General features: G+C 57.0%; 1 protein-coding gene across 1 annotated transcript; it reads left to right on the top strand.

The window, feature by feature from the left end:
* Window positions 1-21,661, top strand: SFRP1 (secreted frizzled related protein 1). The gene is made up of 3 exons (XM_013946568.2): window positions 1-702; window positions 6,791-6,868; window positions 17,575-21,661. Exons 1-3 carry the CDS (start codon window positions 168-170, stop codon window positions 17,895-17,897), a joined length of 936 nt encoding a protein of 311 aa, XP_013802022.2. The 5' UTR covers window positions 1-167; the 3' UTR covers window positions 17,898-21,661.
* The last annotated feature ends 2,911 nt before the right edge of the window (window positions 21,662-24,572 follow it).

The raw sequence follows: 24,572 nt of genomic DNA, 5'->3' as shown, positions 1-24,572 counted from the left end.
GCAGCGGGAGCGGCTGCGGGCGCTGGGCGGGGGCAGCGGGAGCGGAGCCCCGGGACCGGCTGCGGGCGCCGGGAGCGGAGCCCGGGAGCGGCGGCGGGCAGGAGCGCGCGGCAGCCGCGCTGTCGGGGCCGCCGTCGGGGCGGGCAGAGCCCCGGGCGGGCGCAGCGATGGGCCGGGCGCGGGGCAGCTGCGCACTGGTGCTGCGGGCGCTGGTGTCCCTGGCCGCCGGGCTGCTGGCGTGCAGCGAGGCCAGTGAGTACGACTACGTGAGCTACCAGTCCGACCTGGGCCCCTACCCCGGCGGACGGTTTTACACCAAGCCGCACCAGTGCGTGGCCATCCCTGCTGACCTGCGCCTCTGCCACAGCGTGGGCTATGACAAGATGGTGCTGCCCAACCTGCTGGACCACGAGACCATGGCCGAGGTGAAGCACCAGGCGAGCAGCTGGGTGCCGCTGCTCAACAAGAACTGCCACATGGGCACCCAGGTCTTCCTCTGCTCCCTCTTTGCCCCCGTGTGCCTGGACCGACCGGTCTACCCGTGCCGCTGGCTCTGCGAGGCCGTGCGTGACTCCTGTGAGCCTGTCATGCAGTTCTTTGGCTTTTTCTGGCCAGAGATGCTCAAGTGCGACCAGTTTCCCCAGGATGATGTCTGCATTGCAATGACGGCTCCCAACGCCACCGAGGTCTCCAGGCCCAAAGGTAAGATGCGCACCTGGAGACACGGCCCCTCTCCTGACCTCTTTTCCTGGGTGGCAGGGCAGCGACCCGCACAGGAGAGGCTGTGCTGGACAGAAAGGGTCTTGCGGCAGGGCACAGCTCACCTGGTCGCTGCTTCTCGGGAGCAGTCCCTCCTCCAGCTGCCGGCAGGACTGGCAGCCTCGAACACGTGCTCCGCTAGCACCCTGCGCGGCAGCTGCTGTGTGCGCCTTGTCCCTGGAAGGGTATGCTGCCTGCACAGTGCCCTTAGCGCGCGGCTAGGGTCCGGGGTGGGAAGCCACCTGAGTGTATGACCACTGTGCCTCTGCGGGTAGGAACCCGGGACGGGCTCGGATGCCACGACCAGCCTCCCGGCGCGTGGAGGGAGGTGAACGCGCAGCACTGCAGCTCTCTGCTTTGTAGCACTAGGGCATGCGTTCCCATGCACGGGAAGTGTTGCCTGGCCTGAATAAATGGTGCAGATAACGCTGATGGTGGTGCCCCGCTTTCCGAGCAGCTCTGGGCAGCCGCTCTAAGGACGCAGCCTCGGCGGGGAGGCTGCGCGCAGAGCAGAAAACCAGTGCTACCCCCTCAGGTAGGGGCAGCGTGCTGGAAAGCGTGTTGCAGGGCTGCATCCCAGAGAGGGTGCTGCAGGCTTACAGGGACAAGAGACTTATTAAGAAACCAATGGAGCAAGTGGAAGTGATTCTTGGCTTTTTCGATTATATTCAACAAGTCTGTCTGGAATTAGACTGGCTTGTTTGCAGTGAGATACGACGAGTGTTGCTTGTTGCTTAAAGCTTTTAAAAAAAATAAATGCCCTAGTGCCCAAGCTCACCCATCCTACCTTAAAGCATTTTGAAAAGCTGGCAAGAAAAATATCTGTAGAGAGAGGTGGCAGGGAATTATAAAAGAGAATGTGATTTTTTTTTATTTTTATTTTTTTATTTTTTTTACCCCTCAGCCCACCCGCCTTGTGTCCAGAGCTTCCTTTGAAAGGGACAGGGGCTCCGTGTTAGTGACGGGAGAAGCGCAGGCGCTTGCAAGGAGCTCGGGGCTGGTGGTGCCGTGTTTGAGGCTGAACAACTCCAGTGACTTACGTGCCGTGTGTCCGGAGCTTGTCTGAAGAGCAGCTTGCCATTACAAAGGCTGCTCGAGCGCAGTTACCTTTAGCAAACAAAGACTATGCTCAGCTCTGCCGAGAACCCTCACCCCACTGGCCCGAGTCCCTCCTCTCGAGGGGTTACACAGTATTACCCCGCTTTTCCCAGCGGTGTTCGTACTTCGTGGAGTTCTCCAGTTATCCTTTAGTTTCCCTGTTTTTGCATAGGAGCGAGTGCTGAGGGGCGGCGTGCCTGGGGGTGCCTGCAGGAGGTGGTGCTGGGCAGCGGCAGGGGCTGGCGGGACGGGACGGGATGGGGTGGGCGAGAGGGACCCAGCGCTGGCGGCGCAGAGGCAGTCGGCTCGGGAGCAGTGGTGTGTCTTGGGCAGGGAGCACACGTGACTCCTGACGCTCACTGGGGATGTGCAGGCAGCCTCTGCTCCCCATCCTGTCTCGGCAGTGGGTTCTGGGGCAGATGCGTGGTGTGACGTGCGCTCCCGTGTCAAGGGGTGAGGGCTGGGGTGCTCTTGCTCCCGGGGTGCAGCCTCTTCCCGCATGGAGCAAACGGCAGCGCAGGCACACGGGCTTTCTAACAGCGGCTCATGCTTACCCATGCAATTGCTGGAGGAAGCTCTTTGTTTTCAAGGCAGGCTCTAAAATCACTGTCCTCTGTGAACTTAGTCCCTTGGTCAAGACTGCCATTGCATTGTGCATGCGTGTACAACGGTTGCTTTTATTCCCCCTGGGGCTTCCCACCAAGAGTGCTCCTGGGACAGTCTGGGACTGAGCTGCTTGCTTCCCGAGCTGCCCCTTTCCAGGTTCATTGCACTCTGGGCTGCTTGCTGGTCATTTGTTTTAGAGGCATGAATTGCCCAAGAGTCAGGAACAGTCCTTGAAGTGAGCAGCATCTGCTTTGTTTTCTCAGTGTAGCTGAACAACTAACTTCCCGCTGAGGTTTTGGACCATCCTGACAGCAACATTGGGGTGGGACAATATTGCTGTCTCCTAGTGCTGCTGACGTCTCATCCACGCAGTATTTGGGCACTGTGTCATTCACAGGCAGTGCTAAAATGACTTCAGTACAAAAAATCACGTCAGCTCAGGCTTCAAACATCTGTGGGTCTCTTCCCCCTCATGTTTGGGATGCAGAGAGGACTTACTCTGCACAAGCTTCAGGGTGCATTTACAGTTCACTTGAAGCACAAATTAGTAATCGGAGCTGGGCAAGTAGTGCATGAAAATATCGCAGCCGCTCAGATAAATGCAACATCTGCTAAACAGGGTTCACAAATCTTATGTCCCATGCACTTTTAAATGAGCAATTTGTTTGCAAAGATGTTTACAGAAAGTAAGTCTTTAAAATTCTTGTACAAATGTGAATGCTCTTGAATGTTCAGCAGAGAAGTTTATGCATCCATCTTTACATCCCCCTAGCTCTTGTAAGTATTTCAGGCAGCCCAGTTGTAGGAGAAACTATTGCACGTGATATAGCTGAGCACGGGGAGCCCCAGAGGTGGGTCAGGCTGAGCCCCCTGTGCTCATCCCCTTGCCTGGAGCACTGGTCCGAGAGGGGACCAGCAATCTTGCTAGAAAACGCTTCTTCCGAGGGAGAAGGCTAGGCCCTCTGGTAATCGTCTAGGCCAGACCTGCTGCCCTCAGGTGTGCTGGCTTTTGTGACATTACACTGGCTTGCAGCAGAGGGATCTGACATGCAGTCACCGCGGATAATCTGTGGATAGGGAAACGGATTCCCTTTACCAAATATGCTGTGTGCTGTGACTCTTGTGCCCCGAACAGCTGAGAGTGAGCAGAGCGAGCCTGGAAGTTAATTGCAGCCATTGCTATAATCTAAAACAACGCTGCGAGTTCTCCTGCACTGCTGCTCCCACGCTGATGCTCTGCAAAAGGTCTGGACGTGGCCTCTGGGACAGTAAAACGGGGCCAGAGCTCGTGAGAGGCAGCGCAGTCTGTGTGCCAGCTCCTGGCACCGTGACCGATCTGCGAGTCACGCACATCGTGCGGAGAAGCGATGCATTCTGGAGAGCGAGCAGGGGTGTGCGTTGCGGTACAGCCCCAGGTTTCGGTGCGGGGGCCCTCTCTGCTCGGGGCTCTGCAGAGAGCTTGTGCATGGGTTGTGCCTGTTTGCACGGTTTGCTGTTGGCGCAAACTCCTGGAGCCCCCTTAGATTTCAGGCACTGGGTTGTGTTTCCTGTTGATTTAAAGAGGGTCAGAACCCAGCAGTGTCCCCCCTTTTCTCTGGGCATTAATAAGAACGAGCCCTTTCAGTATTTTTCCCCATTAACACCTTAAAATTGGAATTTGTTTCTGCCTCTCAAAGAGCTGACCTGCCGAATTCCTTTCTCCTTAAGCATGAGGCGGTAAAGCCTGCAGGCCCACAGGATGCATCAGGGGAGTTGCAGATTAATATAGCATTACACATTCCTTTTCCTGCCCCTGGAATAAGCCGGCTCTAAAGCCGTGTGTTAGAAAATGGTCAGCAGGGGAAAAGCAAGCTGGAAACGGGCTGGGGTTGTGCTTGGCGTAAAGCTGCTGAGTGCAGAGGATGGGCCCCATTGCAACTGCTGCAGGGTAAGAGACAGTGTCCAGTCTTTACCCCCGGCTGCTTGCAGGATACCCCAAGCTTCCTTGCTGCTTGAGGCGAAGTTGCCCCGCGGCGCAACCCTGGAGCTGGTGGCACCTGGGGCCCCACGGTGCCGCTGCCTGGTGGGGGCGGGCAACTCGGCTTGGGTGCCGGCGCTCGGCCGCGACTCCCTGCGGCTGGTGCCCTCGGTCCTGCACTCGGGAGAGGGCTTGGCGCGGCCGTGGGGCCAGGCACCCCGCAGGGCTGTTCCTGCCGCGCCGGGTGACTGGCAGCGCTCGCCCTGCCCGGGCTGCTCTGCAAAGCCCGGGGAGATGTTTTCCGTGGCGAGAGGAGTGTCGGCAAGATGCGCCGGCGGCGCAGCTGTTGGATGTGCTGCCTTGCTGGTGGGAATGGGGCAGATGCGGCGCCCCGTGAACCTGCGGTGGTGGCTGCTGGCGGTGCTGGATTGGCACCAGCCACTTCCCACTGCGTCAGGTCCAGCGCTGCTGCTGGCTCTGCCGGAGCTGGGGGCCCTGGGGCCGCGGTTGTCCGTGCTGCCACGGCGTTGCCTGTTCACCAAGGAACAGACGAGTCCTTCTTCCCTCCGGCTGTGGGTGCAGGGAGACCTCATTGGGGGGATGCTGTGGTGGCTTTTGCGTGGTTTATCTGGCCCACGGAGGCTTGAGAAGTCTCTGGTGCGAAGGCGGGCTGTGAGGCGCACCAGGGCATTTCGTGCGGTGGTAGCTGCCGCAGTTGACCGATGCGTCACTGGTGTCCCCATCCCAGCCGGGGGCCGTGGGCTCGCGGTGGTCTCGGCACAGCAGCCAGCCTCTGGGCGCTGCAGCTGAGACGCCGCTGGGCCGTCACCCTCCGCCAGCATCCCTGCTTCCGCACCAGGAGTTCATTAAATGTGCAGCCTGGATGGAGATCTTCCTTGACTGCTCATTTGAAAACAAAGTCCTGGGGACGTCGCCACATCCCCAAAGGCTGGCTTTTGCTTCTGTCTGCGTTGCTGTAAGTTAAGATAGGAGACGTGGCTCTTGCACGTTAGGGTTTTGGAAGAGGCTGTTCTCCAGCTGTACTGCATTGTCTCCTGGGTACAGAGACGCCCCAGCGTGGGATCATTGGCTTTCGGGTGCTGCAAAGAACACCTTGTACCTTGTTAGTTGTTCGTATGTCGGGGCAGCTGGACGGCCAGTTGTCTCGCCTGTGTGATTAATAAAGACATGGTGCATGACCCTGAGAATTAGCATTTGGCACAGGACAGGCAGCAGGGGAGAAACGAGCCGCAGCAAAAAAACAGTGTCTCGGCTGAAGCCCCGTGGGGCATCTGCGACTGAAGAGACCTGAGTGCGTCCGGGAAGGTCGTGGCAGCGCCCTGCTTGCCGGTGGTGCCGGGGGCCTGGCTGTGCCAGGGGCGCCGCTCCCCGTCTCCTGTCTAGCACCGCGGCAGGCACGCAGCCTCGCTGCGCGGCCGGGGGGAAGCGCTCCTCCTGCACGCGGGAATCAGCAGATGTTGCGCCGCAGCGCAGTCCTCGAGAATAACTCTCTTGTGTGGGAAAGAGCCCTCCGTCCTGCTGGACCGGGAACAGAAGCAGCGTCTTCCAGCTCAATAAATTTATCCGTCAGTAGCACAAATCTACGTCTGTGCTGCTGGGTGGTCTTTGCTCTGGCTGGAGACAGGAACCTGGAAACGGTTTCTTATTCTCTGGATGAAATGAACTTTCCTGCCGAGATGGATCCCAGTGCAATGTCCCGGGCTGGTGTCCCCTCGGGGAGGGCGCCCACCAGCGTGGGCAGCCGGGGAGCGGAGCCACTGTCCCCTGCGCAGGAGCAGCGAGGCCTCACGCGGCCACGCGGAGGCGGGGGGCAGCGCCGGGGGGCAGCCTGCAGCCGGCCGCACTGCTCCCGAGTCCCTGCCACAGCGGGCGGCCCCCGGCCGGCCCCGGAGAGCTGTGCCCTGGGGCTTGGCGCTGCGCCGGCTGGCACGACACGTGGTGCAGGGGCATCGCCGGCTGTGGACTGGGCCCCTGGAGTGGCTTCGCCCCAAAAACCCCGCTCCTTGGCAGTGCTGCCCATCAGCCTGGGCAGCTGCCTGCCAGTGCCCGCGCCGGTGCCCACGCCTGGCCTCCTCGGTGCTGGCAGCGCTTGCAGGCTGCACGTGCTGTTGGCGAGGTGGCAGCAGCCCCTTGGTTTGCACCGCAGCTCCCCGCTTTGTGGAGGCATCTGCAGGGGTTCCCATGCCCGAGGCTGCCGCTGCCGGTGGGAAGCCCCGGGAACCCGTCCTGGCTGCCCCCGCGCGCCCGTGGTGCCCAGGGCAGCGGGGCCGCCCTGGCTGGCAGCCAGGCTCCGCGTCTGCTGCCTCGGAGCCTGCTCCCCATCGCCTCTTCTCTCCTCTCCCTTGCCAGGAACGACCGTGTGTCCCCCGTGCGACAACGAGATGAAGTCGGAGGCCATCGTGGAGCACCTGTGCGCCAGCGAGTTTGGTAAGGGAAGCGTTCCCGCGGCTCCTCCCCGCGCGGGGCTCCGGGTGCACGTGGAGGAGGTGGCACTTGACGCCGGGTAGGCGCGCTCCTGGCCGGCTGCCTTTCCCCGTGCTTTCCAGGCAGGCTGGATGCCCGCTCCGGAGCTGGTGGAGCACGCGGGAGCTGCTGCGCAAGGGGCTGGGGATTGTGGGGCGCGGGAGGCCGCGCGGGCTCGGCGCGTGGCCCGCGGTCCTTCCCGGCGGCCAGCGTGCCTCTAGATGTCAGTGTTGCCCCGCGGAGGTGTGTGCCGCGGCGTGGGCACGGGGATGGGGATGGGGACGGGGACAGGGACCATCTGGCATCGAAGCCTGTGGGGTCCCGGCCAGCTTCCCGAGTGCCTGGCCTCGGCGACCCGCAGCGGAGGGAACCCCGGGTGCTGTCGGATATTGGACAGCGTTTCTACACATCTGTCCTGCCCCATCCAGGCGAAACGCCTCTCGCAGGACGAGGCCCCCAGGTGTGGGGTCCCCAGCCGAAAGGAAACACCGCGGGCTGCAAAATGCTGCTGCCGCCTTTGGCCCCGGCAGGGAACAGAAAACCAGAAACCTTCACCTGAGCGGCTGGGAAGGTGGTGGTGGGTTGAGCCCGGGCACGGGGCAGAAGCGGAGATGTCCGCTCTTTATCAAGCGCTGGGAGTTCATAACTGAACGCCAGTGTTCACAGGTTTGTGCGCTGGCAGGAGCGATGGGCGGGTTGGACGCTCGCTGCACTCTCAACGAGAAGTGAGCAAACTAGCTTCTTCCTTTCCCCCAGACTGCCTGCACCACTGGGTTTCTTTCTAGCAACATTACGCTCTTCTTGTCAAATCCAGGTGTATTTAACAAAACAAAACCCGAAGCCAGTCCTTGTCTCGCTAGGGCTGAGCAATGAGGGGGAGAAAAATTGCAGAGCTACTTGAAAGCTGTGTCCTAAATGCATTATGGCTAAGTAAGTGAGTCAGACAATCATAGGTAAACAGAACTTCATAAAAAAAATATCACAGAGAAAAATATTAGCTTTCTCAGATCAAACCCAGAATTAACTGGTTTTGACATCCTTGCTGGTGTATGTAACTTTCCTGGAAGGTTATTAAAAGCATATTGAACAAGGTGTGCATTCCTCAGGGATTAGCACTTGAATGCGCCCTGTGCCAGAGCGTGCTATGCAAACCCGAACCTGCTCCGCGTGCTGGTGTGTTGCCCTCTCTGCTGGAAATGAATTCCCCACTCTCCTGCGGGTTTGGTATGCCAAATGTCCCAAGTTCAGTGCAGACTTTTTCCAACAGGGAAAAGCATCAACAGGAACACCCATATAATGGTTTCTCAGGAATGCGCCTACTTCCAGCCGGATCGGGTAGCAGAGGCATGAATTTGGTCTGGCCGAGGAGCGGGATGCTCAGCTCACCGTCCGTGGGGTTGTCCACTCCAAGGCAGTGCGGGGCAGCGCCCCAAGCTCTGCCGGGCAGCCGGCCCCTACGCCGACCCCATCTGGGGCTCCGCGGGGGGCTGTCGCTTGCCCTAGCTGAGAGAGGAATAAAAGGCAGATTAGGAAGTTCATGGTACATGGAGCAAGCAGTGTTTGCAACCGTGCACCTCGCCTGGGCAGGGCAGGCAGGGACACATGCCCGGGTGGCGGCGATGCAGCGCAGGGGCTTTGGGCTCCAAAACCCGCTCTTGGAGCAGTGGTAGGTGGGAGCAGCAGCTCCCCGTTGCAGACGCGGGTCCGGTAATACCTGTCGTGTCCCCAGACACTTGAATGAGCTGTGGCGGTGTCCTGCTGGTGGGCAAATGCTGGGAAGGGAAATGGAAGTTTAACCGCGTGCTTGTCATCAGCCCCTGCTGCTAAATATCCTCCCCGTGCACCGGGACGGTTACACAACGAGGAGGAGAAGCCAAACCAGAAGTATTCACAGCCTCGGCACAGAGGCTTGAGACATGGACTTGCCCGCAGGGTAGGTTGACTATTGAGAAATTTTGTGGTGACAGAGTCCAGAGGATGGAAATGTTTCCTGGCAGGCGGTTCCCGGGGCAGGGCTGCAGCGAGCAGGCAGATGTAGGGTTACTGTGCACTGCTGAACGGCAGAGTTAGAAACGCAGGAGACCTCAACCTCTGTGTGTCCCCCTGCTTAACCAAAGTGCGGTGAAGGTTTTCATGGAAACCTCCCTTCTCCCTTCTGCCTCCAGCCAGCTTTGCGAACGGACCTGCCGGCTCTGAGCCAGGTGTGCGGGCGCTTGGGTCTGGCAGGCATCGCTTCAGGCCTGGTGTCAGGCGTTGTACCTGCATCAACGCACTTATCGGCCCCCCTCGTTAGTGCGTTCCCCCTGCTTTATATAGAATTGTGCATTTGCTCTGCCAGAGCAGAGTCTGAGGGTTTTTCCAACCATTGTAAGTAACTTGGGATTGTTCTTTGTTCTCTGGATCAGCAAGAATCCAACATGTAACTTTATTTTTAAACACGTCAGAGCTCTTGCTGATGCTGAGATTCCTCCCATTCCTCTGTCTTCCCACTGCTGCTTTCTCTTTTTGCCTCAGAAAGAGGTTTTCGTCTCACAACAAGATGACTTCCCTGCTGTAGAAAAGTCCAGATGCAGCTGAGCAGGACACAGCTGGTGTCTGCTGCATGTGAACCATCATTCTTTCTTCACAATGGAAAGCTGGTTGTGTTTTGGATATCCTTTTGTTCCCCTGTTCCTCCCTTGTCACCAGAATAAAGAGCAGTGGAAAAGCTCATTTGCATGGGTTTACAGTGGTGTAGGTTTCATGCAGCTGCATTTGGTATTTTCTTCCTACTGTCAGTGTATTTCTCCTCTCCACCCAGCAGAAGTCCCGGGTACGGTTAATGCTGCCTCCAGATGTGCCCGGTTTACAGGCACCTGGGAGGCTGGAGCCAAGCAAGCGGTGCAGTGAGGCCCTGGTAACTCGGTGGCCCTGGCAGGTTGTGTCCTGCATCCAGCGCCGGCCGCGTGGCAGGGCGGCAGGAGCTGGCGCCCGGCTCCCCTCTGCCTCGGCCTAAGGGAGCTGGTGAGCGGCTGAAACGAAGCCAGTAGCAGCCGTCTTTGTCCCTGGTGTGTCCCTGGCACCGCTGGCGAACCTGGCACAGAGGACATGCGGGAATGGGAGATCTTGCCGGTGCCCTAAAAGGGAGAAGAGCGCAGGGTAGTCCTGGGGATGTCCCTGCCCCGGAGAGCAGCCAGCTGAGGAGGAATTGACTCCAAGAAGCTTTCCCAAAGCAGTGTGCATGGCCCTTGGATCTTTGTTTAGTCTTTGGGGGTTACTGTCATAAGGGTGATTTCTCAAGGAGAGCTGTTTATCTGGCATTAAAATAAACTCCCAGACCTGCAGACTGAGGTTTCTCATGCACATCCACCAAGGTAAACACTGGCAACTGACAGGTTACAGATCCTCATCAAAGCCAGACACGTACAATAAATGTTTAAACTAACGCGTGCTGCGAGGGGCAGCTGTTGGTGGGTCCTGCTCACCCGCTGTTCCTGCACCGATTCCCGCAATAGCATTACCGTGAGTTTCACTTGCGTCCCAATGGCTCTTTGCAGACGAGGTGAGAAGTGCTTTGCCCACTGCTGATGTGGGGCTGTGCCGGGGTGGGAGGCAGCAGCTGTGCACCAGCCCAGGAGCAGTGTCTGTCTCCAGGGCAGCGAAAGAAGAGAGCTGGATCCAGCTGTGAACACAGGAAGACTGTAAGGAAAAGGGGTCTGTCTCTCCTGGATCAGGAGAGGGGGCTTGGACAACATGCTGGTGCTTGGAGGGGTGCTGGGATCTGCCAGCCTCGTGGGTGAGCAGGACTCTGGATTTGCATTTGTTTGAACCATGGCGAATGTGGTTTGGGGGAACTCCACTCCCTGCTGGGCCCACGCAGCTGGGCAGCTCCTTTCAGAGCAGGAATAGCCAGGCCGAGCTGAATTTGTGCGATTAGCAAGGTCAGAGCCCCTGCCGAGGAGATCAGAGCCCATTCCAGGCTTTCCCGAGTGTGCCAAGGCATTTCATGGTATTGGTGCTTTGAGAGCACTGTGGTGTTGCTTAAAAACAAACGGACCGGAGTGAGCAGCTGCCCTGGCAAAGAAGAGTGTGTCCCTGTGCGAGCTCGGCGTGCATCCTCCAGGTTGCCGAGAGCAGGGCTGTTCTTTGCTCGCTGGTGACGCAACAGGTTTTCAGGCACTTCCAGCAGGGACGTGTCAGTGCAGCCTTCCCCACTGCCTGTGGTTGCGGATATTGGTGAAAATGAAAGATAATGCAAGAGTGGCTTGGTGTTTTGGCAAAACTCGGCTTCCAAGCGCAGTCCCTGGTGCATGTCCCTGCTCCCCACTGGACTGAGGGCAGGACGGTGGGTGGCTGCTTGGGCTGTCACTGGGGAGCAGAGGAGCAAAGACGGGGAGAAAGAGGACCTGGAAAGACTCCTGGGGTCTGGAAGCAGATGTTCTCTCTAGCAGCCCAAGCTCTCTGAGTCAGCAGGGCCAAGGGGGGAGAAAGCCAGATTTGGCCACAGCTGCCACCTAGGAGCCTTCTAAGTCACCACATACTTGGGTTGGTGGGCACCAGCCAAGAGCTGGGAATCCTGAGTGGCTTCCCAGACGTACAGGAACCGCAGTGAGGAACCACAGTGTGTGTCTCTACCAAGAGCTTAATCCTGTGGGGTTGCACAGAGCATCGTCGTCTGTGCCAGGTGAGCTGGGCCTGCTGACATACAGCGTGGGTGCTCATCAGCGGGGTTTGCTGTCTACCCTCCAGCTCCCTGCCAGTCCAGACACCTTGCCGAGCTCAGACTGGGACCCGCGAGAGCTCAGCAAGGTGCCTGGAGCAGAGGTGCTCTGCTGGCGAGGGGCAGAGCTGAGCTGCTGAGCGTCCTCTGAGCATGCGAAGCTCATCCAGGGGCTGCTCGCAACAGATCAGGGAAGTCTTCCTTGGCAGCAGCCCAGGAGTAATATCACTGCGATGGTGACCCAGGGGCTGAAGCCGAGCAAGTGTTTGACCCCAGGATCTCTGCATGCGGCTTCCCAGTGTTGCACCTAGTTTGCTGCTCAGTTCCTTGCTGTAGCAGCAGTCCCTGTCCCTGTGGTGTGCAGAGAGATCCTGTCACACCTCTGGCTATGAACGGGTGCTGCTTTGACCAGTCCCTGTTCCAGGTCCGCCTGCCGGGTGCTGAGGGCTTGGACCAGGTGGCAGAAGTGTCGCTGCAGTTTGGAGCAGGGCTGGGACCTGCAGAGCAGATGGTGGTAGCGAGCGGTGGCACAGGTGGGCTCCAGAAGTGGCTGGGCTGGGTACGCTTGGGTTAATTGCAGTTCAGGTCTTGGTGCAGCTCCGATGTGCTGGGAATGGTGATGGATGCATGATGAAGTGTGAGATCGCCCTTCTGTGCCCCCACAGCATCCTGCCTGGCCTCCCTGGGCTGCATCCAGGTTTTATTTCTTACTCTTTGTGCAGGCTGGGCTGGCCCTGCAGTCTCCTGGAGTTCATTCCTCTCTCTCTCTCGGTGATTTTATTTATTGTTTCTGCCCTTTCTCCAGGGTCTGAGTGGATCCTGCTGAACAGGCTCTCACTGCGCTGGAGACTGCGGTACAATCAATACATGCTGTTTATTTTTTCCCTTGACTGACAGTTTCTTGCCTACAGCCTTCTCCTGTTACAGCCCTAATGTGTCTTCTGGCAGGTTTCCTTCTCCGGGTGATTTCTAAAGGGAGGAGCAATGAGGCTGAAGGAACAGCAGAGCTTTTCCGTTCTCTCGCGTTCCCTTCCCTGCCCCTCAGGGTGCTGGAGTGGGGCCTCTGTCCATGCATGCAGGAAGGTGGCAGAAGCAGGGTCTCGATCCCCAGCTGCTGCATGCTGGAAATGAGGGGTTGGAGGTGCCTGTGGGGGCACAGTGGTCTTGGTGCAGCTGCACAACTCAGAGCTCACTCAGCTGGGCTGTGCTGGATGGGTCGAAGTTGCCTGTGCAACTTCTGGGATGGTGCCTGGGTGCACCCCGCAGAGCCCATATGTGCCCTGCTGCTGCTGCAGCCCCATGGCTCCTCGGCCTGCGCTGGGCATCCAGCTGCAGGTGAGACGGAGGGATGCGCGCTGCTGCGGGAGGCTTCGTCCCTCTCTCCCTTGTCATTCTCAGAGGCCACAGAGGAGCTGCGGAGCCGAGTTTGAGGACAAGTGCAGGGCTGTCAGTCCTGTGCCCTCTGCTCCCCGCGCTGCAGGGCAAGGAGCAGGCCCTGGGGCTCAAGGTTGGGGCAGAAGCAATAGGAAAGGAAACGGAGGGGTGCAATGGGCGATTTCCACCTGGGAGCAATGCGGGCTGCTGGGACGGCTCGTGTGCATGTGCAGCTTCACCCAGCGTGCTCCCTGGGCAGATTGACAGCTGTTGGACTTGCTGGGGAAGACGAATAAACAGACTCCAGTGTCTGACGCATCTCCTCCCCTGGCAGCGACACAAGTGTGATGCTCTCGATGCTGGGGCAGAAGTAGTCTGTAAAGTGGAAGAAGTGCCTCTGGGAAAAGAGCAGGCGGCCGAACTGGGGGAGCCCTGTGGCATGGAGAAAGCTGCGGTGGGGAGAGGCAGCTAGGGGTTTGCTGGACTCTTGGCCTGTGGTGGGTAAGTAGAAAAAGGTGTGTATTGAGGAAGGAGGTGATGCTTTCCTTGAGCCTGGAGAGGCTCCTGGTGCTGCAGCGATGAAGCCATGCTGAGTTATCGGGTTGCTTGGTGGTGGGTGCACCCTGGTGTCGTGGCTTGGTTGCATGCGAGTGCCCTGCACTTGCCAGCCCGAGGCAACGGGAAGGACATGTAGTATGGCACAGTCCTTGGAAATACATGGGGAAGGCAACGGAGCAAAGGGTGCTGATGGGTGGGTAGGCAGGCACTTGGCTTCAGGGTTGCAATGCTCCCAGCTTGCCCAGGAGTCTGGGTTTCCTTTTCCCCGTGCTGGGGATGGTACTAGGAGGCTGGAACGGTCGAGATACCAATAAGAATGGTAGCAAGGGATGAAAGGCAAAATGCGTTTTGCCAGATTGGACCCCAACCAACTTTGTGAGGCCTTTGCTCTTCCTGGAGCTGTTGCTGCCCAAACTAATTTCGGTCTGAGTGAACGAACACTTTCATATATCCTGTTTCATGTTAGCAGAAATAAAAAAGACATTTTTATGTCTTCACTGCTCACTGGTCTCTCTGCATTAGAGAGCAGAGCTATGCTCTGATCTGATATGAGCTATTTGTAGTCGGGGCCAGATTCCTGGCTCTGGTCTGACGGGAGCGCACACTGTCTTAAAGAGCAGGGTCTGACCCAGTGGGAACTGAGGCTCATGATGTGGTGGCTGTGCATCTGGAGCCGATGGCTTTCCCTCTGCATGTCCTCCCTGGGCACCCGGGAGCGAAAGGAAACCTGAAGGGGAAAGTGCAAGGCAGAGGAGGACCGTGGAGGAGATGGGGCCGCTGATGCTGGCCTGTCTTGCAGGCACCAGGGCAGCCGTGCCGGGGTCTGCACTACGGCCGTGCCGCTGCTAGGCACGGTCTTGGGCTGAGCTCCGGCCTTGTTGGCTTGTGCGCGTCGGAGGCCGGCTCTGATGTTCGCAGCCAGCTCCGGTCATCAGTCCTAGAGGACAGCACCTTGGGAAAAGGAAGGGCTGGCTCGTGCTGCGGTGCTGTCTGGATCAAGGATGCTGGGGGGACTGGTCCCAGCAGCCATCCGGTGTGCGCAGCCCCTTTGCGGACGTCTCAGTGGTGTTTCAGGGCGGTGGCGCTGTGTTTGGTCCTTGCGCCGTGAGCTTGCGGCGGCAGCGGGGCTGGGAGGGTCGGGCCCGGCACTTGGGCTGTGCTGGGGGGCCCCTGCACCCGGCTCCTTGTGCTGCTCCGCATGCTGCTCCGCATGGATCCGGTGCTGCGGCGACCCTGGCTGGAGCGCCTCGCCTGGCAGGGGTCCCGGCGGCCGACGGTGCAGAAATGCTCTGCTGCCGTCGCAGCCCTCGTGGGGCGCCCGGGCTCAGCTGCCCCGTCCTGGGGCTCAGCGCTCCCCAGCAGCGGGAAAGCAGGAGATGCCGAGCGCGGCGCGGGGGCCGGAAGGGCTCTGTGGGAGGGAGCTGTCGGCCCCCAAGCCGAGGTCGCGTCCGTCCCGCACGAGCCTTCCCCTCTCCCTGCCCGCTGCTGCCGGCGCGGAGGTGTCTATGGGGTTGGGGGGTGCGAGCCAGGCGAGGCTGCGCGGTTCCCCCTGCCAAATCCTTCATTTTTAGGAACGCCGCAGCCCCGGGGGCCCGTCTCCCGCTGCGGTGCTGTGCTCCCAGAGCTGGGTGCACAGCCTGGAATGAAACTGCCCTTCGGCACTGCGTTTCTGACACGTGGAAAATGCAAGAGCTGTGCCTGGGCCGGCTGCTTGCAAAACAGCCCGGGGTGCCCCGAGTCTGGCCCCCGGGAGCGCTCCGAGCCCCAGCGACGTGGCCTGAGCCAGGGACCGGGGCATCTGGTGGCTCTTGGAGGGCAAAAAACTGAGCAGTCATTGTAACGTCCTTTTTTCGCTCGCGTGTGTCTACCTAGTCCACGGCAAGGCAGCAGGAACTTGTCAGTCCTGCAGCTGGGCAGCGCTGCAGCATCCCGGTGCTGCTGGCGGCCGAAGGGCGTTAGGGCCGGCACCAGCAGAATCCTAACCGGGATCGTTTGCTTCCCCTGTCAGCCACCTCGGCAGTTCTCCTCGGCACTATCTGGTCTTGGCTCCGTATGCTGCTTTGCTCAAGTGGGGCTTGGACAGATTTTTAGCAGCGTCTGGGTTTACGGTTTGCCCGGGCTGCTCCTGTGCCCCCCGGAGCTGCCCCGGCGGTGAGCTCCCATGGCGCGGGGCTGCCAGACCCGCTGCCTTCCAGGTGCTGTGACGCTGGAGCAGCACAACGCCTCCGCTAGCTGCCAGGGAGCTTGCAGTGATCATAGCAAAGCAATTTGCAAACAAGCCATTTCGAGAAAGTCTCTTGTTACTGGTATTATACTGTTCCTCCTACACTGGAAACCACTGTGCTTAGTGCAAGGGTTCAAAGTCAGAACTGATGAAGAAATTGAGGTTCATAATGAGGGACGCTGCTGCCCAGTTTATGTCATGGAGCTTAGAGCTGCATGAAACCTGCTGCGCCGCTTTCCAGATCCATTGCAAATTGATCTGGTTCAATGTCTTTAGTTCCTTAAAGCTTTTATCTCTTTAGCTCCTTAAACATCCTGAATTTGGAAAACAGATGGAATAAAAATTTCACTTAGGTTTCCAGTCCTCGATTACTTTCTTGTACAGTAACAGTATAACACAACAGGGCTCTTGGCAAGCGCAACAGATATTTCTGGCACGCGAGCAGATAAATACCGTCACTCCTGTTGCCAGTGCAGTGGCTGGGAGCAGGAGGGCAATGCGCAGACCCTGCTGCCTGTGCAGGGTTGTCATCGCGCTGTCCTGCTGCCATCTGTGTCTGGAACGGCGCGTAGCGCTGCCGTCCAGAAAGCAGCGCGTGTTCAGTGCAGTGAGCGCCAGCGGAGCAGGGCTGCGAGGAGCGGCGTTGCGGGGGACTCGCCTCCCTGCCGGATCCAGAGGCTTTGCAGTGCTGTCTGCTGCACACGCGTTTGAGAATCAAACAGAAAGGGACAGCAATTAATCACTATCCAAGCACTATTTATCTGCAGCTCTGAAGTAAACTCCCAAATGATGGAAATATGTTAGTGATTTTTGGCCATATGTGCTTTTCCCCCAAAACAAGGCAGAGCCAAATGGCACAGAAGTGATACTTTAATGTACAACATATTTTCATCATTTTTCCCATGTATACTAAATTCCTCTTCATGGTCACGGCACAGGAACGTTATTTTTTTTATTCGGGTTGCGATTAACTCAGAGTGCTGAACCCAAAGAGGAAAATATTTTCCGTTGAAGTGGTATTGGATTAGCTGCCGCTCTCCTGGAGAAGGTGCGTGCTCTGCCGCCCACTCCGTGCACCGCTGTCGGAGCAGTGCAGTCCTGCCTAGGCAGCAGGTCCCCTCTAGACGTGGCTCGTTCCAAGGGACCTTTATCGCTCAATGCAGAGATGTGCCATGCTTGGAAACTTGTTTCGCAGACACCTGAGTGGCAGGCGTGACTGAAAACAAGCGTTTGAGAAGCTGCGTTGACCTTTCCCGTGGCTCTTTGGGGAACTTCTCAGTGCTCCTAGGGCAGGGAAATCGGTTATTTATTCAGCGAACGTTTTGCTAGCAGGAGTGCGCCGCGGCAGCTGAACAGCAAGGGCTGAGCATGGTTTGTGGAGGGGAGGAAAGGGAACGGGGGGTGCTAATGCGCTGCCCTCCTATGCCCCTGGGGATGGGGATGGGGATGGGGATGGGGACGGCTCTGCTCCAGTCGGAGAGGACTTCTGTATCGCATCCCGAGGGCTGGGTCATCTCCACCAGCCTGGCTAGTCGAGGGTCTCGTTATTCCTGGGAGCAGCTCTCGCCAGGCGCACCATGCAGACAGATCAACAGTCCAAGTCATTCCAGGGGCTGGGAGAGAGGAGCGGAGAGGCGCGGAGTGGTGCAGGGTGGTGGGTGACTGCAGCTGGGCAGAGAGGGGCTGAGACGGGGCGCCCGGGTCCCCCTGGCTCTAGGGCGTCCTGCCTGGCCACCAGCAAGAAGGCCTTCCATGCAAATGAAGGTTGCTCAGGAGTCGCTTTGTTTTTTCGCTTCTCTCTGTCTTGTTTTTCAGCTCTTAAGATGACCATAAAGGAAGTGAAGAAGGAGAATGGGGATAAAATGATTGTTCCAAGGAAGAGAAAGGCCCTGAAGCTGGGGCCCATCAGGAAGAAAAACCTCAAGAAGCTCGTACTGTTCCTCAAGAACGGGGCCGACTGCCCTTGCCATCAGCTGGACAACCTCAGCCACTACTTCCTCATCATGGGCCGCCAGGTGAAGACGCAGTACCTGCTGACGGCCATCTACAAGTGGGATAAGAAAAACAAAGAGTTCAAAAAGTTCATGAAGAAGATGAAGTCTCCTGATTGCCCAACGTTTCCATCCGTCTTCAAATGACGAGGCGGGCGGTGGGGTGCTGCTGGCCTGGACCTTGCACAGCCCCGGGCGCAGCGGTTCAGGTCTCGCTCCTTCTGCGCGGGGCTGCTGGAGCCCGAATCCCATCTGTTTGACCCTCTATTTTTTAGCGCTTCCTTCGCAGATCCCAGCCCTCCCACCTCCCCCATACCGGCATTTTCCTGAGCGCCAGCGTATGCAAGTGTGACGAGTTTATACTAGTCACTGAGGTCACAAGCTATTTTACATCTGCAATATCCAAAGACCTATAGCTGTAAGGATATGTAAATTCATTTAAATATCAACTATCAGGTAAAGAGGGCAGGTGGAGGGGTGTGACGTTACCGCAAGAGATTACGTGATCGGAAAGGACCCCCGTGACCTGTCTTAGTCTTGTGTTTATGGCTGCAGGATTGCCCTAGATTAAGTCCTGCTTGGACCAGAGCCAGTCTGTTAGAAAAACATCTGATCCTGATGATAAAAGTTAATTAATGAGTTATGGATAATCTGTTACAACCTTTGATAAGACCTCCCAATAGCTAATTGCCCTCACTGTAAAAAAAATCACTCTATTTCTAGTCTGAATCTGTTTAGTGTCAGCCTCAGCCACAGGATGCTCGTGCTCTCTTGCTCTGCTGGACGGAGAGCCCCACTCTCAGCACGGGGTCTCATAGCCATCAGGAGGATGCTTGTCCCCGCTGAACGAGACTGAACAAGCTCCTCGAGCCTGCGGCGCTCGTTTCCCCGTCCTTGGAACCGCCCGCGGCTCCTCCAGCCCTTCCTGGCTGCCGCCGGGCTCCGGCCGTATGTCCCCGTCCTCGTGCGTCCCCATCCCTTTCCTCGCTCCTGGGCAGGCGCCTTGTTTCCAGCCGCGTGGAGGTGTGTGCTGGCGAGCCTGGGACGCCGGCCTTCAGGAGCGCTCGCGGTCGGCTCCCCGGTTTGTGTCTCTTGCTAACTTTACCAGTGATGTTTTTATAGTTTCTTCAGGCTGCTGGCAAAATATCAGGTTGCAGAAGGCCAAGGACCGGTCCCAGTGGAGCGCCACGGGAAATGCATCGTCTCTGTGATTCCCTCTTTACAGCCGCTTCGGGACCTATCAGTTTCTAGTTTTAATCCATTTGATGTGTGACAACTTGCTTTGTATCATTCTGGGTTTTTTTTTTTTCTTAATCAAAATGTCATGTAGTGTGAGGTCAAATAGTTTATGGAAGACAAAGAATACTGCATCCAAATGATTACCTTTATCGACCAAGCTGAAACTCATTATTCTGTTAATTGGGCAAGCTCTCTTTTCCATAGACCCACATTGCTCCACATTAATTATACTATCCTGCTTCCATTCATGATTCTCATCAATCACGATTACTCTAGCAGAATGAATATCAGGCAGTCTGACATAATCCTGCTGAATTGGAGTTAAGTGAAATAACAAATCCCTATTTTTGAGGTTTAAACCAACCCCCCTCAAAGCTGGTGAATTAATTATTCTGTAGCTCAGGGAGGCTGGTTATTCCCTACATGCAGACAGAGCTGCAGACTTTATGGCAGACAAATTTCACGAAGAAGCCAAGAGCTCTGAACGATGTTTTAAAACCTAAAGAGCGTTGCATTTAGGACACGTAGAAAATCCCGCGGGGTTGTCTTAGGCCACCGTTTGTACTAGTGTTGTTTCTTTGATGCAAAATTAATCATTGTAGATAATGTACTTTATCAATTTACTTAAAAAAAAAAAAAAAGTCACAGGGCCCAGGGTAGGGAAGCGGCACGCTTTGAGCTCCGAAGCTGGTTAACGAGTGTGCCAGTGCCGTGGCCACGGTGCCCAGCGCTGCCCGGGGCTCCTGCCGCTGGCCGTGCTGAGCAGCGGCTGCTTCTGCAATTGGAGAGATGCCTATTGGAGGCATCCTAATTGGAGGCCGCCTCTGGAGACGTACTGCGTAACGGGCTGTTGGTTTGGAATTTAAGAAAGAATGTATTTCAGCAGGAAATAGCAAATCAAGGAGAAAACCAGTTCACGTGCGTGCAGAGCCATTGTCAAGCCTTGGCCCCGTTTGCTGCTCCGAGCTGCCTGCTTTTCCCCGGTGGATCTTGAGCCGAAGCCTGGTGCGGCGGCAGGGGAGCGGAGCCAGGCCGGATCCCCACTGCGGCTGCGGGCAACGGCGCAGGGGCTGCTAACGTCAATTGTCCTGCTCGTGCGCTTTCTGCACAAATTGCGCGGACGGAGCGGCGGGGAGCGTGCCCGCGAGCAAGGTGCTTCGCTGCAGCCTTGCTCGTTGTCACGCCCAGACCAAGTCCCGCGCCTCGGCCTGACCTGGGGAAAGAGCAATTTATTGCTGTGATTACCTACTTAAAGCATAATATAACTATGTTACTAGTTGCTGTATCGATTACTTTAAACACACCTCTGATTCTGTATATCGGTCCGTGGAAAGCAGATCAGAGCTGCTGAGCAGATTTGCATGTAATATTTCAGACAAGGTATTTGGGAAATATCCATGTACATGGATAGTAATTTTACTGTTCTTTTGCTAAATTGCTCTGTGATCTGTCAGCAGTTTCTGCAGGGATCTAGTGGGCAGACGATTAGGCATCACTCCAGTTCCTTGCTACTCTCTTTGTACATGGAGTTTTTTTGGTAAAATTAACAGCACTGAAAGAAATGTGTTTGATGTAACATCACATTATTTGTAGGTGGTTAAGGTATCTTTAAATTTTGTTTTAATGTAGCTTTAGAGTGTTAATTTAGGAAAGTGTGGCAAATTGGGCGGGGGAGCCTTTTTCTGTTTGGACATTTTGAGAAAGAAAAAATGTAAAAGACTAGTGAAAATCAGCATTGTAAAGAGCCCCCTTCTCTGGGCAGTGAACAAAAGCAGAAGGCTTTTCATTGCTCTAGCTGGAATGATTTCTTTTTTACTTCAGTGAATAATCTTACGCTCTTTAAAGGCTAACAGAGATATAACCATTAGCAGCATGAAGGTTAACAGAGCCCATACTCTAGGAAAGAAACATGACGTGGAAGCAGATCCTAAATGTCTCAGCGTGGTCAAATAAAGGAGCGTTTTACCCCGTCCGGTTCCCTCGGGGCAGGGCAGGAGTCTCACGGTGCGAGTGGGCGTTTGCTGGGTGAGCCGGCAAAGTCCCTCGTAGGAAGGTGACTGGAAGCAGGGAGAGGTGCCGCGAGGCTGGAGCGAGTCCCTTGCGCGCCGGTCACCTTGGGGGACCGGGTGTCCGTGGGGCGCTGCCCGGCTCCGCCGGACACCCCTAGCGTGGACGTGCTCCGCTTCCAGCGGCTCCTGCGCTGGCAAAGCAGAGGCAGGGGGTTTCCACGTGAAGTTGCTCTAGGAGAACGGGTCCAGCTCATTTCGCTCTCCCTGGAGTGACATGCACCCCGTCTCTCTCCGGACGCTGGGCGAGAGCAGCCGGAGTAGCGTGCCGGACCAGAGCCGCCTCCATGAAGAGCTCGGCCCCGCAAAAGCGGTGTCGGCTTTCTCCTCCTCTTCCATGTGCGCAAAAGCTCCAGATACTGTGAAAACGTTCAGCATCCTTCTTATTTTTGACCAGCAAACTTCAGCAGCGTGTTCATGTTACATTATTTTAGCAGTTGTTTCTGATGTTACAACTTACATTTATTTTCAAATCTAATATCTGTTCTTTATTTTTATGCTTTTCCTTCCATGTATCAATACTCACTTAACTAAAATTGCTGACTTACTCCATTACAATGTGATTCTCCCCCCCCCCCCTTTTTTATAAAGAGATGTTGTTTTCTAGTCTGTGTTGGTGCTTTCGGTGAGGGGCTGGCGCGGCACAGCGCGTCTCACGTGCACCAGGGATGCTTGGACCTTGGCGCGCTCCGTGGCGGCGAGGCCGCGCGCCCGGGCCAGCTGAAGGAAATCCTTGCTGCGCTCCCAGCGTGCCTTGCTGTCGCCCTCGGTTCGGCTGCGTTTCAAGTGTAGCGCGATTTCCTCGAGGAGGCTTTTGGCCGTTCAGCCGGTCTCATTACTCCCTGTTGTTTGACATCTTGGCAGTGAGAACTATTGTGGCCTCGCTGTGCCCAGTGCTAAAATTTCAGTTTATTGAAGGAAAATTGCCATAGCTTTTCAGTAATAAGATACTGGGGCAAATTCTGGCAGTATCTAACTGACGAGATTCCATAAACCGGCGGCGATGGGAAGCACAGGAGTGTTTTCCCCTCCCTTGCACAGACACTGGGCGATGCTGCCGGAGCCGCTCACTGTCCTGGGCCCAAAGCCGCATCGTGCCCTAGCAGGGATTTCCGTGCAGGCGTAATGTTTTGGAGAGGGGTCAGGCATGGGGCCGGGGGGGGGGGGGATGCTTTTTGCTGGCCAGCTGGCGGTGCGCCTCTTTGCGCAGGGCCAGGCTGGAGGCTCTGCCCTGCGGCGCGGGTGCATGGGTGCACGGGCAGGCTGCGCAGGGTGTGGGCCAGGGGGCACCACCGCTATGAGCTGCTGCCCCCCATGGATGGTCAGCGTGTGCCTGCTCTCAAGTGCTGCCCGGTCATGTGGGGTGTGGGACCATGCCAGGGCACTGCTGGTGGGACCGTGCTGCTCTGAGCGCACAGCAGCCTTGGGCTGTGCCAGTGCCACGCCAGCGAGGGGAGGTGAGCGCGCTGCTGCAGCATGGCTGGGATGGAGCACGCTGCACGGCAGAGCTCACTGCATGGTGGTGCCCAGTCTGCTGCATGGCAGTGCCCACTGCATGGCAGTGCCCACTGCACGGTGGAGCCTGCTGCACGGCAGAGCTCGTCACATGCAGCAAGGCCCCACACGCCCTCACCTGAAAGCGGCTTCCCAAAAAAGGAGGGGCGAGTAGTGAGTTCAGGACCTGCAGGTGGGGGCAGGAGGGCGGCGAGGGGCCAGCTCCGCTCCGGAGTCGGGAACGGCTCTGCCTGCTGTCAGGCTTTACAAATGAGGAATAAAAAGTGGCAAAGCCCGCTGCCTGCGCTGTGCTGGGTGCAGGGCTCAGCTGCGCCAGCGCCTGGGAGGGAGCAGCCAGCCCTGCTCAGGCGTGTGGGGGCTCAGCTCACCTGGTCCTGCAGAAACCCAAGCGTCCGCAGGCACCTGCGAGAGTGAGCAGTGTGGCTGTTCCTGGACGGTTTGGCCCTGCTGGCTCAGTCCTGACCACGCTGTGCTGTAGGAATGATGCAACCCGGCACCGGGACAGCCCCAGGGCAGGGGCGCTGCGAGCACTGCACCGTGCTGGCGCTGGCGCTCTGCGGAGAGCAGTGCTGCTCCCGCGGGCGCTCTGCGTCAGGGAGACGGGCGCTGCTCCGCGTTGGGCAGGGCTCTGCTCCGGACCAAGGGCAGGGGCACTCGGTGGCGCGGGAACCTCCCGCACCAGCGCGGCCAGCCCAGCGAGCGCCGCCTGCTTTCCTCACCGTATGTCTTGATGAGGAAATCTGTGCTCGATTGCTTTTAAACTTGTGGTTGATGTAAACGCATTATGGCTTCTGTTGCTCTTCTGCGATTGGTACAAACCTCCCCCCCTCAATAAAAGCCTCTTTTATTTTAAAGTTGTTTTCGTTATCACCTTTTCTGTATCGACTGCATTACTCGCTCCAGTGGTGCTGACGTCCCAAGGCCCCGGCGCGCTGTCTCCCTGCAAGACAGCAGTTCTCCACCACTGCCGGGCAAGGAATGATGTCGGGGTTTAAATCATAGGACCACAGTGTTGGAGACAGGGAAGATGACTATCAAATCACTGCTGTTGGCTGCTATTTTATGGGTGTATTTATCCCCACTAAATATCCCTGCTGTGCACCGGCTAGTGGAGCCGCAGCTCCTTGCAGCGGCCCGTGCTGCTGCGTCCTCCCCAGCACCGGAGCGCCGATGGGCACCTTGGCACAACGGGCACCTTGCTCTTCTCCGTGTGAGGAAACGTGGCCCTGTTAAAGCAGTCGGGCGATGTTCTTGTTTTGTGATTTGCTCCATGGAGGGGGGGGAAGGCAGAATGTGAGTGTGTGCGGCTGCTTTCCATGGCGGCATCCCTCACTGCTCTGCTCCTCTGCAATCGTTGCTACAGCTGGGCAATCCCCTAATTCCCTCAGACAATTCCCACGCCTGCAGACTTCCCTGAACTTTTAAAGGTTTTACAATGACCTATCTGCTGTTCAGTGGGAAGTCAGTGCTTGCCTATCCCCTGCCAGGCTTTCCTGCACCCTCGGCTGGGAGTGCCGCCTGCCGAGCACCAGCCCTGGAGCCTGCGTGGAGCAGCCCCGGCCCGTCGGGAAGTACCAAAGCTTCCAGCAAGGCTGTGGTGGGAGGTACCGGTCTGTGCTTGTGCAATGAAATAGTCACTTATCATAGCTTTTTTTTAGGGAACTTTTTTTTTGCTTCAATGGTTGGTGCTTGTGCTTTGGGGAGAAGCGGCACCAGCACAGTCTCGCCCTTCTGCTTCCAGATATAGGGCACATCGAAGACCAGGGTGTGAGAATTTATCCTCACTACAAATGTGGTTCTTTGCAACAGCTGAACTTTTTGAACAAGAAGGAAAAAAAAAAGTCACGTTCAAAGCATGCAAAAATTATATTTTGTTTTATTGTGAAGTACTTTTGCTTTGAAAATTTAAATGCACTTTAATTTTCCTTCATAGAATAATGTTGTAACTGAACAGGTTAACTCTCATTTGTACAGTGGGTGCCAGGAGTTTAACACATGGCAA

Source organism: Apteryx mantelli, chromosome 29, assembly GCF_036417845.1.
Source record: "Apteryx mantelli isolate bAptMan1 chromosome 29, bAptMan1.hap1, whole genome shotgun sequence".
Lineage (NCBI taxonomy): Eukaryota > Metazoa > Chordata > Aves > Apterygiformes > Apterygidae > Apteryx > Apteryx mantelli.
This window is presented reverse-complemented; position numbering and strand designations above follow the sequence as displayed.

Excerpts from the sequence above, each read along its gene's own strand:
- SFRP1 (XM_013946568.2), top strand. The coding sequence starts at position 168 with ATGGGCCGGGCGCGGGGCAGCTGCGCACTGGTGCTGCGGGCGCTGGTG. Across the intron at positions 703-6,790 it reads CGAGGTCTCCAGGCCCAAAG|GAACGACCGTGTGTCCCCCG; the intron begins GTAAGATGCGCA and ends CTCCCTTGCCAG. Across the intron at positions 6,869-17,574 it reads CCTGTGCGCCAGCGAGTTTG|CTCTTAAGATGACCATAAAG; the intron begins GTAAGGGAAGCG and ends CTTGTTTTTCAG.